Source organism: Pristis pectinata, chromosome 10 (assembly GCF_009764475.1).
Source record: "Pristis pectinata isolate sPriPec2 chromosome 10, sPriPec2.1.pri, whole genome shotgun sequence".
NCBI classification, from domain to species: domain Eukaryota; kingdom Metazoa; phylum Chordata; class Chondrichthyes; order Rhinopristiformes; family Pristidae; genus Pristis; species Pristis pectinata.
This window is the reverse complement of record NC_067414.1, coordinates 32,113,876-32,128,686: the sequence shown is the minus strand read 5'-3', so window position 1 is coordinate 32,128,686 and position 14,811 is coordinate 32,113,876. Positions and strand designations below refer to the sequence as shown.

The 14,811-nt window shown below is 39.2% G+C and overlaps 1 protein-coding gene across 2 annotated transcripts in view; it reads right to left on the bottom strand.

Annotated features, from left to right (window-relative positions):
* Window positions 1-878: 878 nt before the first annotated feature.
* Window positions 879-14,811, bottom strand: part of LOC127575229 (uncharacterized) — a 36,148-nt gene continuing 22,215 nt past the window's right edge. For both annotated transcript variants that reach the window (XM_052024941.1, XM_052024940.1), the window contains exons 10-15: window positions 14,279-14,412; window positions 11,620-11,748; window positions 8,006-8,120; window positions 3,957-4,091; window positions 3,172-3,297; window positions 879-1,325 (exon numbers count right to left, since the gene is read on the bottom strand). In XM_052024941.1, coding sequence (XP_051880901.1) covers window positions 1,186-1,325; window positions 3,172-3,297; window positions 3,957-4,091; window positions 8,006-8,120; window positions 11,620-11,748; window positions 14,279-14,412 — 779 coding nt within the window. In that variant the 3' untranslated portion in view covers window positions 879-1,185. The remainder of the gene's footprint in view (window positions 1,326-3,171; window positions 3,298-3,956; window positions 4,092-8,005; window positions 8,121-11,619; window positions 11,749-14,278; window positions 14,413-14,811) is intronic.

The following is a 14,811-nucleotide window of genomic DNA, read 5'->3' as shown; positions in this document are numbered from 1 at the left end:
GGGGTCATTGGATTGGCCTCTTGCTAAGGTCCCAACATCGCACATTTAGTTAACTCCAATTCCCATTATTAAGTAGCTCAGTGTTATTAGATACTTCTACATTGTGACAATCTCTGCATTGGTGTTAATACCTGTGTATCAGAGCTGGCTGCTTTCCTAAACAAGATTTTTCCAATATGCTAGTATCTGTGGTGGGATTCTGCTGATTCAATGATTTGCTTGGAACAGGCATGGAAAGTCTTATTCATGGTCTTAAAAAATGTCATTGCTGCATTAGCTGATCTCAGTCTGGAAATGTGGTAAGGGCATAACATTACACTCTACCCCTGAGCCAAAAAGCAGTAAAATAAACCAATGTTCTCATCCCTGTGCAGTCTACACAAGGCTGCACTGGAAGTGCAAATAGTGAGTACAGAATCTGGATTCAGCTTTAAGCTTAAGTTCACAACCCAACACAGTGGATGCATAAAAGAATTGTGCTGTCAATGCTTTGAGAAACTATACCATTGTCATTTTCTGAAAGGCAAAAATAATCTTTGCTTTTAAGAACTTCAAAATTTACAAGTAAAAGGCTAGAGGCCCAAGAATTTGTAGTTTTTAAAACATGGCAGTTTAAAAAAGAACTTTCCAAAAATAAAAATGAAAAGCTTAATTTTAGGAAATAGTTTTGGATCAACTTTATGTTTATAATATTAGCTTTATTGTACACTAATGCTGCCATGCAGTTCAGCAACTTTGTGCAAACTATTTAATACTAAACTCAGTAAATAGTAAAATCTAAGCCATGGATAATGGCGGTCAGTAATATGGTAAATAGTAGAAGTGAAATGTCGTGTCGATTCACACTACTATTATGAAACAATGATCAGTTCATGATCCAAGTGCTTGTTTTAATTTATTCCATTTGTACTATTTGCAAGTAAATAAATTATCTCTTGCAACTTACTATTAAATATTAAAGTCTGAGAGGGAAAAAAACAACTGTTTGTCAGCCCATACATTTTATTTAAAAATTGCTTAATTAATGGGACCAACTTTTAAAATTTACCAATAATTATGTTTAAAGCATGCAAACTTGTCAATACATATTGGACCTCGATAAAACTTGTGTTATAAAATGTTCCTTTGCTTTTTCCTGAGCTCTTCAGGTTCTAGCTGACCTTAAGATTGATAAACTCTTAAGTGTTATCGTTTGTGTTTTTGGTGCTCCTTGCTGTGGGATAAAACAGCTTGGAGCAGTTCCTGTGTTTCAGCCGTTTGCTGACAGACCCTTCTGAGTTGCACCGTCAGTTCAGTTTCATCAAACACTGCTATAAAATAGGAATCTGGGAAAAGAGCAAATATGAATTAACTGAAGGCCATTCCAAGGTAACATAAGTTTAATTGCTTGATTTACTATCTATTTTACATACTCTAGAATCTGTGAGTAAAGGTATAACATCACGTAAATGTATGCTCAGATTGTTCTAAGTAGATGGTAAACTACCTTAAACTATTGAAGCTGATTTGAAATAAGTTTGATATAGCTAATTAACTTATAAGCAACTCCATAGTTAACCATGTTGGTGCTGGCTGGAGATAAATAAACAAAATACAGTAAAACTCTGACAATTTGCTAGCTGATTTAAGAAATCCCAATAGTTTAGCTTCTGGGATTCAAGATTATGCTTACAGCACTCCCTTTCCACTTGTCAGGGCCCTGGTTCCAATACTCCCTTTCTATTCACCAGAGGCCTGATTCCCACATTCCCTTGCCACTCACCAGGATCCCAGTTCCTACACTCCCATTCTACACACCCAGCACCCTGGTTCCCATGCACCATTTTCACTTATCTGATTCATTGGAAAATGTAACATCTTACTCTGCAACATCTAAGAAATGTGAGTTTAAAAAAAAATAACATCCAATAGCCCAGAAAATCTGCCAATCCAGCACCACCAAAGTCCTGAGCATGCTAGACTATCAGAGTTTTACCATATATCAGATTAGATTATGGATGGCAGCATTAGCATTTTTACTGACTTTAAAATTGAATTAAAAGTTTCAACATTGTCAGAGTGGGATTTAAGCTTGCATTTTCTAGATTATTGATCCAATAGCAACCATTATACTGCCTTAACCTGCAAATGAGAAAAAGTAGTGCGATTCAGTTACACTCCATATACCTGTGATTCAGGGATGGAAACAAATCAAGCTTTATGCTCTTGACTGAGAGCTGGAAGTAACTGGAATATACCCATCTACACAGCAAATTAAGCAGTTTGGTTTCAGAAGCCAATTTACAAGAGGATGGATACAGATCATGGGCACAAATTGGCTGCCCTGATTTCCTGCTTTACCACAGAGACTACACTCACATTATTGGCTACAATATGCTTTGGGATTTCCTAAGATCATAAAAGATGCAAGGATTTTTTTCTCGGAAACGCACTACAGGAAAAAATATAAGGCCTTAGAAAGGGTACAGAGGATGGGGACATTTAATGTTCATCCCTAAACTCATGAGAATCAATCACTTTGTTGACTCTGGATTACATGTACTTCAAATGGTAGAAGGAAGGTATATATTTTCCTTGAAGGACTTTAGAGAATTAGATGGATCTTACAACAATTTGGTATTTTGATGGTATCTAGTGATGGTACTAGCTTTTTATTCTACATTCAATTGAAATAAGATTAACAGATTGCCTAATAGAAGTTTCCAAAATAAGTTTTGACAAATGCAGATATAAAAAACAATGCAGAATTTCCCTTTTTCAATTGAGTCTCAATTTAAAATCTTTGTCAAAGGTTCGAGAAGACAGATGAGAAAATTTTTATTGATTTGCTCAGTCTATCTGGATTTTCTACCTGAAAAGATGGGGAAAACTCATTTGATAAATGACTTTAAAAGCAAGGTAGAGTTCTCACTTGAGCACATGGACCAAAAGTGAGTGTAAAGCCTCAGCATACCTCTTCTTTCAAAGAGCCTGTGCAGACAGAGTGAGCTGAAGACTTATGTTACTTGCTGTGAATCTGAGAAATCTTACTTTCCATGTAATGATAAAAGTACCACATAATGAATAAGGTAACATAAATATCCTCAATATCCTGTAAGAATTCAATCAACTGACAAATCAAATAAAAATCTAGAAATCAACTTGAGGAAGATGAAAGTTGCTCATTTTCACCTTTACTTAGATTCCGTAAGGTTAAAAGGCCCAGATGCTGAAATCTAATTTCCTGATGTTTGAGGAAATGTAAGATGTAATCAACAACCTCCTTCGTATGTGGTCTCAACAACAAGGTAAACCTTTCTGTATTGGAGACAAATTACATTAATTATTATTCACAGCTGATGAATTCTCTTCCAAAATGCATTCATGACATTGAAATGATATACCTATTTCAAAGCATGACCTTTGAAGTCTGGGATATTATTGACTAATATCCCAGACTTCAAAGATGTATTATTTACATCTCCTTTCTAAATGAAAGATGTGAATTTTATAAACAGTATTCTCGAAAGGCTCATGTAGCTCTTCCTTGAATAAGTTTGGTGCTATGCATTTGAGGCACAGTTCTCAACGGAAACCTAGTAAAAGGTGTTTGCAATTCCAAACGTTAGAGGAAAAGGGTTCTTTACTGATGTATCAATCTAACAAAAGTTTTGGAATTTTCTGTAATAGAAGTGTTTGAATTATAATAGTATTCAAGGACTTCCTTGAACCTGTTCAGCATTCCATTTGCCTTAATTTTCTGGCAATGATTAAACATTATATGCCTCTAGATCCTAGACGAAAATAGTCTAGTTATTACTCACTCAACTCCTCAACTCAGAATACATTTTTGATGTTTCTGGGGGGGGGGGGGGGATGTTTCTGTCAGGTATTTTCCACAAAAAAAAGACTTGAGTGACAGTCTAAATTCATATTTGCCTTTAACTATTAAAAGTTCTTGTTATTTTGCACTTTACCATCTACTCCAAGGCGGTAGATTATACAAGCAGCTTGGAAGGAGAGATCATTATTTTCATACTGGTTTGTGAGCATTAGTAGATGGGCTATTTTGTTCACATCCAATTCTTGTATTATTTGTGTTCTTATTGTCTCTGCAAAAACAAGAAGAATCTATTTAACAAACCATTGTCTGTCACTTGGTTCCATAGAACCATAGAACCATACAGCACAAAACAGCCCACCATGTTGTGCCATCCATCAAACCACCCTCACACTACCTAACCCCTTCCTCCCACATATCCCCCCATCCCACACTCCTCCATATGCCTATCCAACAAGCTCTTGAACCTGTCCAATGTATCTGCCTCCACCACCACCCCAGGCAGTGCATTCCATGCACCAACCACTCTCTGGGTGAAAAACCTCCCCCTGACATCTCCCCTGAACCTCCCACCCATAACCTTAAAGCCATTCCCTCTCATCTTGCGCATTGGTGCCCTGGGAAGGAGGCGCTGACTGTCTACTCTATCTATTCCTCTCAGTATTTTATATACCTCTATCATGTCTCCTCTCATCCTCCTCCTTTCCAGTGAATAAAGACCTAGCACCTTAAGCCTCTCCTCATATTCAATACTCTCTAATCCAGGCAGCATCCTGGTAAATCTCCTCTGCACCCTCCCCAACGCCTCCACATCCTTCCTATAATGAGGCGACCAGAACTGAACACAGTATTCTAAGTGTGGCCTAACTAGAGTTTTGTAAAGCTGCATCATCACCTCACGGCTCTTAAACTCAATCCCGCGATTTATGAAAGCCAACATCCCATTGGCCTTCTTAACTGCTCTTTCCACTTTCAATGAACTGTGAATATGAACCCCCAGATCCCTCTGCTCCTCCACACTGCCAAGTACCTTGCCATTTACCCAGTACTCTGCCCTGGAGTTTGTCCTTCCAAAGTGTACCACCTCACACTTCTCCGGATTGAACTCCATCTGCCACTTGTCAGCCCAGCTCTGCGTCCTATCGATATCCCTCTGTAAGCTCCGACAGCCCTCTACACTATCCACAACACCGCCTATCTTAGTGTCGTCTGCAAACTTACTAACCCAGCCCTCCACCCCCTCATCTAAGTCATCTATAAATATCACAAAAAAGTAGAGGTCCCAGAACCGATCCCTGCGGGACACCACTAGTCACTGCCTTCCAATCCGAGGGCACTCCTTCCACCACAACCCTCTGCTTTCTACATGTAAGCCAATTCCTAATCCACACAGCCAAGCTTCCTTGGATCCCTTGGCCTCTGACCTTCTGAAGAAGCCTACCATGAGGAACCTTATCAAACGCCTTACTAAAATCCATGTAAACCACATCCACCACACTGCCCTCATCAATCTTCCTAGTCACCTCCTCAAAGAACTCTATCAGGCTTGTGAGGCAAGATCTTCCCTTCACAAAGCCATGCTGGCTGTCCCTAGTCAGTCCATGATTCTCTAGGTGTTCATAAATCCTATCCCTTAGAATCCTTTCTAACAGCTTACCCACCACTGACGTGAGACTCACCTGTCTATAATTCCCTGGCCTATCCCTATTACCTTTTTTGAACAAGGGGACAACATTCGCAACCCTCCAATCCTCTGGCACCATCCCCGTGGACAACGAGGACTCAAAGATCCTTACCAGCGGTTTAACAATCTCCTCCCTAGCCTCTCGAAGCAGCCTGGGGAAAATCCCGTCAGGCCCCGGAGATTTATCTGTCTTAATATTATTTAACGACTTCAACACATCCTCTCTCTTGATATCTACAACCTCGAGAACATTACCCCTACCAGCACTCCCTTCTGCGTCATCAAGACCCCTCTCCTTGGTGAATACCGAAGAGAAGTATTCATTGAGAAATTCTCCCACTTCCGCCGCCTCCAGGCAAATTCTCCCACCTTTGTCCTTAATCGGACCTACCTTTACCCTAGCCATCCTCCTACCCTTCACGTACTTGAAAAAGGCCTTGGGATTTTCCTTAACCCTACTAGCCAATGCCTTTTCATGTCCCCTTCTAGCTCTCCTCAGCCCTTTCTTAAGTTCCTTCCTCGCTACCCTATATTCCTCACGGACCCTGTCTGAACCTTGCTGCTTATACCTCACGTACGCTACCTTCTTCTCCCTAACAAGTCGTTCCACCTCTCTCGTCACCCACAGTTCCTTCACCCTGCCATTCCTTCTCTGCCTCACTGGGACATATTTATCCCTAACATCCTGCATAAGATCCCTGAACATCGACCACATCTCCATGGTACATTTTCCTTCAAAAAGGACATCCCACTTTACACTCCCAAGTTCTCTCCTTATAGTCTCATAGTTCGCCCTTCCCCAATTAAAAATCCTCTTGTCCTCTCTGCACCTGTCCCTGTCCATGACAATTTTAAAGGTTATGGAGCAATGGTCACTGTCCCCCAAATGCTCACCCACCAAATGATCCTTCACCTGTCCCAGTTCATTTCCTAAAACTTGATCTAACATGGCATTCCCTCTAGTCAGCCTGTCAACATACTGCGTCAGGAATCCCTCCTGGACACATTTAACAAATTCCGTGCCATCTAAACCTTTGGCACTAAGCAGGTTCCAGTCTATATTTGGGAAGTTGAAGTCTCCCATTATAACAACCCTGTTATTTTTGCTTCTCTCCAAACACTGCCTGCCAATCTGCTCCTCTATATCTCTACTGCTACCGGGGGGCCTATTAGAATACTCCTAGTGGAGTAACTGCTCCTTTCTTGTTCCTTACTTCCACCCATACGGACTCTAGAGATGATCCTTCTACAACATCCATCTTTTCCACAGCCGTAACAGTGTCCCTGACCAGTATCGCCACCCCTCCTCCTCTTCTCCCCCCCTCCCTATCCCTCTCAAAACACCGAAAACCAGGAATATTCAATATCCACTCCTCTCCTGATGTCAGCCACGTCTCAGTAATAGCCACGATATCATAGTCCCCCATACTTATCCAAGCCCTCAGTTCATCCCCCTTATTCCTGACACTTCTTGCATTTAAGTAAACACACTTCAGTCCATCTACCTTACTACTTTTATAGGCTGTATTCTGCTTCTCCTTCCCCAAAGCCTCTCTACCTGTTTGATCTAACTTTTCCCCATCCCCTTCTTCCTCTGACCTACTCCTCCGGTTCCCTTTGGTTCCCTTCCCACTCACAAACTAATTTAAACCCTCCCGAACCACCCTAGCAAATCTCTAGTTCAATATCTATTACATCCAGATTGTTTACAATCACATCTCACCTCATACTGTGCATTGAAAGAATGCAGTTTAGCTCAAAGCTTAAAGCAAGAGATGACAATTCAGCTGAGTTATATGGTTAGTTTGCTACCTTCACTGAGCCTAGCAGTGCTTTTTTAATGCTGGAGTTCTCCCATTAACAGAAGTCATTTGGGAACCAACCAGTTCCGTGAAATACACACTTATTGATCAGCTAATGTACCTTTTGCACTTTGTTGCAAATATAAATAAGAACAAAAGGATAACATTTAAAATAATTTTATCTTCATTCTAAACGCCCTTAGTTTAAGGATAAGATTCAATTTCATTGTTGTGTTTTCATATACATATTGGAATATAAATAGGTATTCAAATAGCTCAAGGTCCTCAGTATGAATCACAGTTGTATAGTGCAGAAAGAGGACACTATGTACAGATGCTGCCAACAATTTTGTTTTCATTTATTTGTCCCTTTAGTGTTGCTGCACATTGCACTGACTATTTCAGCTATGTAACCACTTGTATGCACTTCTCCTATGAGGTTAAATGTAGTTTATATCACTACTGTTCCTTATCCTTTTCCTAATTTCATAATAAAGGAAAAGACTTACAGCACTTCTACAGCACTTTACATGGTAAAGTTCACTTTATTCTAAAAGACGGCATTAACAATTTTGCTACAAATAGTAGCTAGGAAGTTTTATCCTTACAATATTAAATGCTTAGCTTTCCAAAAAGAAATATTACAACCACCTTTTGATTCAATTGCCGCACAATAACAAGATGAAATAATATCCTCACCATACTTTGTGAGCTCAGCCATGCAAGCTGTCACATGTAGCGAGGACCCAGACTCAACTGTGAAGCAACCGAGGGCCTGAAGCAGAGCTACAGCACATCGACTGTCAGTGATGGCCTGAAACAGATAAGAATGACTTCCTCTTATGAATCAAAATCCAAAGTCATGCTCAAGGACTGTCATGTCCCTTAGTGTAGTTTTCCATGAGCTGCTTGAACTGAAGGAATAAGTAGGTAGCAGAGGAAAGGAGGCTGAGTTTGTCTTTGTATTGGGTTGTGACTCTGAACCAACCGGCAAAACCCTAATCACTACAGTTTAGCATCACTATGACCACTTTGATTGCTTTGCACTAAAACTGACTTTGTTTTTTTTTTGTTCTAATTGTGTTCTTTCTTGTAAAAAATTGTGTTTAATTTGTTTTTCTTGTGAATGCTGCTTATCTGATGCTAGGTGCCTGTGATGCTGCTGCAAGTAAGTTTTTCATTGCACCTGTGCATTCAGGTACTTGTGCATATGACAATAAACTCAACTTTCACCTTTGACATTTAGTATAATCAAAGAGCCCACCCACCCCAGACATTCTCTCTTCTCCCCCCTCCCATAAGGCAGAAGATACAAAAGCCTGACAGCATGTACCACCAGGCTCAAGGACAGCTTCTATCCCACTGTTATAAGAGGTCAAGAGTCCATCTTATCGTAATAGGGGGATTGAATGGTCCCCCTAGTACGATAAGATAGACTCTTGACCTCACAATCTACCTCATTGTGGCCTTGCACCTTATTGTCTACCTGCACTGCACTTTCTCTGTAACTGTAACCTTTTATTCTGCATTCTGTTATTGTTTTCCCTTGTACTGCCTCAATACACTGTTGTAATGAAATGATCTGTATGGATGGCATGTATAACAAAGTTTTTCACTGTACCTCGGTACATGTGACAATAATAAACCAAATTATTTTATGTGGCTGCAGAATATAAGAACATAAAAAACAGAAGCAGGAGTAAGCCATTCAGCCTCTTGAGCCTGCTCTCCCATACTATAAGATTATGACTGATCTTCAATCTCAGTGTCACACACTGAGACAACATCTTACTGCTTAAAGATTATCAGGTCACTGGTAATCCTGCTGGTCTTCCAGTCCAAGTAACTGTCCAAGGTTGACTGCTTAGGACTGGCATATTTCCAAGTCTATGTGCTGGGCGATGCACTGGACTCAGGCGCAGCTATGACAAAAGACCACAGTTTAAGGCTCTTCCCCAATGCAAGCTGAGAGAGTGGAACCTATGTAAAGTCTCCTAAGACATCATTCCTGGAATGTACGTAAATGCAAAATTTGATAGCATGCTGATAAATGGAATATATCTGTGAATGGTGAGATATGAATTATTGTACCATATATCTGCAAATTTTATGGGTAAAGTATACATTTGAGAGAAAAAAAAAATCGGTGCAGGACATCAATATGATCATCCAAAGTGATAATGTAACTGGCTTGCTCTTTGTTCATGAGAGAAGAAACATTTTGGAAGGATGGACAAAAGAAATGATACAGTCTATTAAAAATGAACATGAATGTTCCAAATCTACTGAAATCAGGAAGATGGCTAGCATGATGGCCCTTCCAAATAATTATTGGGAATAGTTCGAGTATAAATGTGTATATAAAATGCATCAGTTAATGTGCTCCTCTACAAGTAAGCAAATGTAATCCCAGTGCACATCTCCAGCTAGAGCCTATCAAATCATTCTTAGGTTGTACTAAGATCCTCCCACTAAATAAAGCATTACCACTATGATATTTCAATGCACAGTATGTCTAGAGTCTATTACTACCACTGAGGAGAATTGGCTTTTAATTAAGATAATACTTATTAGCAGCTTATCTCAAAAACAATGTTCAAAATGTAATACATCACCAATTAGATGGGAACATATGAAATCTGAGTTTCTTGTTCTTGCTATTTGTAACTAAGTGAATCGACCGCTTCTGATGCCTCCAAGTATTAGCCATGGTAGAAAAGAAGTCCACAATTTCCCACCTGATTTTCCCCACTACTTTCCAACACCACCACCCCCAACAATCCCCATGCATGCGTCCCACAAACAAAACTATGAAGTTTCCAGAGTGAAGGACTGCTCAGAAAGTTAGAGTCATATATCACAGGAACAGACCACTGGGCACGCTACATCCATGTCACAATTAAAGTACTTATCTATATTAATCTCATTTACCAATACTTGGTCTGTAGCCTTCTATTTCTTAGCAATTCAATGCTCATCCAAATACTTCTTAAATGTTGTGAGACTGCCTGCCTCCACTCACTCAGACAGTGCATTCTGGATTCCAAATTCCCTCTGGGTGAAAAAGTTCTTCCTCAGATCCTCTCTCAACCTCTTACCCCTTACCCTAAACTTATGCCCTCTAGTTTTAGACATCTCTGCTGGGGGAAATGTTTCCTATCTACCATATCTATGCCTCTTATAATTTTGTATACCTCTATCGGGCTGCCCCCTTCCCCCACAGCCTCCTCCATTCCAAGGAAAACACCAGCCTTTTTAGTCCCTTCTCATAACTGAAATGGTTCATCAAAGGCAACATCTTGGTGTATCTCTTCTGCAGCTTCTCCAGTGCAATCACAACTTTCCCATCGTGCAGCAACCGGGATTGCATGCATTACTCCAGCTAAGACTTAACCAATATCATAACCTCCCTGCTCTTATATTCTATGCTTTGCTAATGAAGGCACTTTCACCTTCAGGAATGCTTGGACATACACCAAAGTTCCTCTCTTTCTTAATACTCCTTAGGGTCCTACCATTGATTGTGCATTCCATCCTTATTAGTCCTCCCAAAGTGCATCATGTAAATTTCATCTGCCTTGCTCTATCCATCTTACCAACTGACCAATATCATTCTGTAGGCTATGACCCTTCTCCTCAAGCTTCCACACCACCACCTATTTTCATGCTATCTGCAAACTTACAAATTATACCTCCTACAATCACATCCAAATAGTTAATATGTAAAGCAAACTGTAAGGGCTCCAGCACCAATCCATGTGGAACACCACTGGTCACATACTTCCAATCTCAAAAACAACCTCCCGCCATCACCCTCTGCTTCCTATTACCAGGCCAATCTTGGATCCAATTTGCCAACTTGCTTTGGATTCCATGGGCTCTAACCTGTCCAACCAATTTCACATCTGGGACTTTAAAGGGCTTTGTTGAAGTCACGTAGATTACATCAACCGCAAGGCCCTCATCAATACATTTTGTTATTTGTTACTGCTCTCTGACAACATTCATTGTCAGAGAATAGTAACAAGTAACAAAATGTATTGATGAGGGCATGAGGGTGCTCCAATACACTCTGTAATGGATGCTCAATTTATTTAAGGGAATTTATTTGTTTACATTGTGCAACATTTTCTAACCTGCGCAGTGTTGGGACCTTTCCTCCTTCAGGACAGTGCATAAGTTGGTGAATTTAACATCAAGGTTCAATATATGGACTGTTTCTTGATTTTCCACTATTACTCCTTCAATCACAATTCTGAAATTGTACTGTGCTCCCAGGAAAAGTGCTGTCCTTTTAAACTGCAGAAACTTACCTGTTGAGTCTCACTTGTAGCTAATTTGTGGATAATGGTTGAAGCAAGAAAACTGATTCCAGGGTTTGTTTTGTGAACAAACAGTAACTTTCCTAAGGTGTTCAAGATATTTTCTGACACAATGGCATCCTGTAAATAAAATAAAATTCTAAATCAATTGAACCAATGATAGCCTTCACAATTTTTTTGTTTTAAATTTATTGGTAAATCTTCCAAATGTTTCTGACAATTAATAAGACTGCATCAGCTGGACAACAAGCTCTTGCTATTCACAAGAGCAATTTGGCCCATCTTTGTTGTGCCCATGCTTTCAAGTTGCCATCCAATTAATCCCATTCCCTGTTGTAATTATTTTCTCCTAACAAACAATTATTCAACTCCTTTTTGAGCCCAAATCTTTTATGTTTATTGATATAAATAATATTTTATTAATTGATTTATAATGAAGCTCAAAATATAGTAAGAGACATCCATGAACACTGATTAAAATATCAATATCAACAAGTGTGCTTCAGAAATTAAACAGATGTTCTATTTGATCCTGAATGGGATCTTTCCTTGTCATATTCCAAGACTATAGAAGAAAAGCTTCCTGTATGATTTTAGCATTACTCAATCTTGACCAACCTACTTTTGTTTGTTATGGGGATAAAGTGAATTGAATTGATGCATTGGATAGTGATTGGAAGTTCTGCAAATGGGATTTGCCAAAGGTGACAGTTCTGCCTCAGTCATCCCTGTTATAAGATGGTTCATCCAAAATCTTGTAAAGTTGCAGAAATTCCGAAGTACTCATCGTCAAGACAGAAGGAGCAGGCACTGAGCAGAGGCAAGACAATTTTCCTGGGCTTTAGGGGAAATCCAATGTTTGAGTCACCCAGGATAGCTGCCACTGGCAGAAGAAACAAGGGGAAAAAAATATGATCTATCGGTTGATGGAAACAGAATTTATACCTACTTTCAAAGTGATTTCATTAGATATTTGATGGACGAAGGCAATGATGAACAAACGGGAATTAATTGGATGATTCCTTGATAGGAAGGGCTCAACTATGATAAGCCAAATAGTCTCTTGTGTTATCATTATTCTATGAATATGAAGGGCTTGTTATTCAGCTGACAGAGGCAATTTTCTTTTGAAATCAAGCCAATTATTTTTCAACAATTCATGTTAAAACTTCAGGTTTGTCTATAAAGACAGACAGGAACATAGGACCAGGAGTAGAACATTCAGCCCCTTGATATTGCTCATTCATTTTTACTGGTCTATGCTCTAACTCTAGTCATTTTGTGTCAGTATCCCTTAACACCCTTGATTAACAAAAATCTATTGAATAGTTAATGCCTTGTCATTGTGGGGCACTATTAGCCATTTTGTTCTATCTGAGTACATACAGTAAAACTCCAATAATTCGGTACAGTCTGGACCTTGGTGGTGCTGAATTAGCAATTTTTTTCCAGACTATTGGACATTACTCACATTGATGCCTCAACACAATTTTAATTCACACAGTGTTATAATAAATTACCTCGTGAACCAGGTAGGTTTAAACGCTGTGCAGGAAACAGGACCCTTGGCAATTGAAAAAGACAGTGGGAACTGGAGCCCTGGTGAGTTGAATAGAGTGTGAAAACTTGGGCCCCAGCAAGTTGGAAGGAGGTGTGAAAACTTGGGCCCCAGCAAGTTGGAAGGAGGTGTGTGCCCCCGGGTGTCAGAAGGGAGAGCGACATACATTATCTGATGAACCAGAAACCGAACCATTGAGATTTCCAACTGGTCCAATAGCGGATTATAGGAGTTTTATTTGCCATAATTCATAGGAGTTTTGTCACTACTCTCCCTTTTAGCACCTAACAAATTTCCTAAACAGATCAATTATTTTTTCTTCAGTTACAAAGCCTTTAATTTTATCTAACAGTATCCTGTGTAAAACTTTATGGAAGTGCTCATCAACTACATCCATAGACACCTCAATATTCACTACTTCATGTCTTCCTCAAAAGAAAATCATTTATGTTCATTAGATATTATCTACTCTTTACAAATCTACTTTGGTTTTATCTAATAGTACAGCTTTCTTTAAATGCTCAGTTATGGTTGAGGATAGTTGGAATACGTTTCATGCTCAACACCTTAAAGATAAGAATGGTTATTAGTCAGAACAGTCAATGTTATGTATTTCCAATCATGTTTTAACTTACAGAATCATCTTGCATTGCTATCAGCTTCACCAATATTCCTAAACCCCAAATCCAGAAAATCCGATATAGCTTCCATTCCCCTTGTCGTGCAATTATGAGCATTTTCCAGGAGAGATTTACATTCGCTCCTAATTATGGATGATTTTGGGCTCTGCCTATTCACAACTTGAAGCAATTGAATTTTTTTTGTGGATTTACATAGCAAAAGTTACACTTCAGCTTGGATGAAGAAGATCTACTAATCCACAATTGTACCAATTAATCTCTAAAATAAATTTTATTTTTTTATTGTCTCTGATAATTCCCTATGATTTCTAGCAGTCCAAATGAAATGCTTCCAAAAAGTTATAAAGGTAGTCAAAGTAGTTTCTTTTTGTTTACACTGAAATCATAGAACTATAACTGGTCATTATTTTCCCTGAACCTTTCAACATCTTCAAAAGGAAGCATCTCCTACCATGTTGGAATGATTCTCTGACAGAGTGCCGAGTAAGGTCAGTGCTGCTTCATTTACATTTTCACTGGAGAATTTCAGCAATTCATGCAGTTGAGCCAAACAGTTCATAGTCACAATGTCTGCTTGAATGTCTTCTGTGGTGAGGAAAAGCATAATCAGTTCATTTGGATGTGGAATCTGCTAATATGTTGCCTTCAGTCATTGGTTGGGGCCACATTCTCCATGAAAATACTAGGTTTGATTCTAGTAGCAACCTTATACTGGAAGAATATCTACTAGGATAAGATACCAAAGAGCTATGGTACTTGTACAACATACATTGATACAAGCCATACCCTTAGTACAGGGAAAAATGGAGAGGAAAAGTTAAAGTGCTTTTCTTTGATGAATGTTTCTTTTCCTTAATGGGTTAACCGATAAATTTAAAAAAAGATTAAAAATTGTTGGAAAAACTCACCAAGTCAGGCAGCATCTGTGGAAGGGGAAGCAGAGTTAACATTTCAGGCCAATGGCCCTTCAACTAAACACCTTTT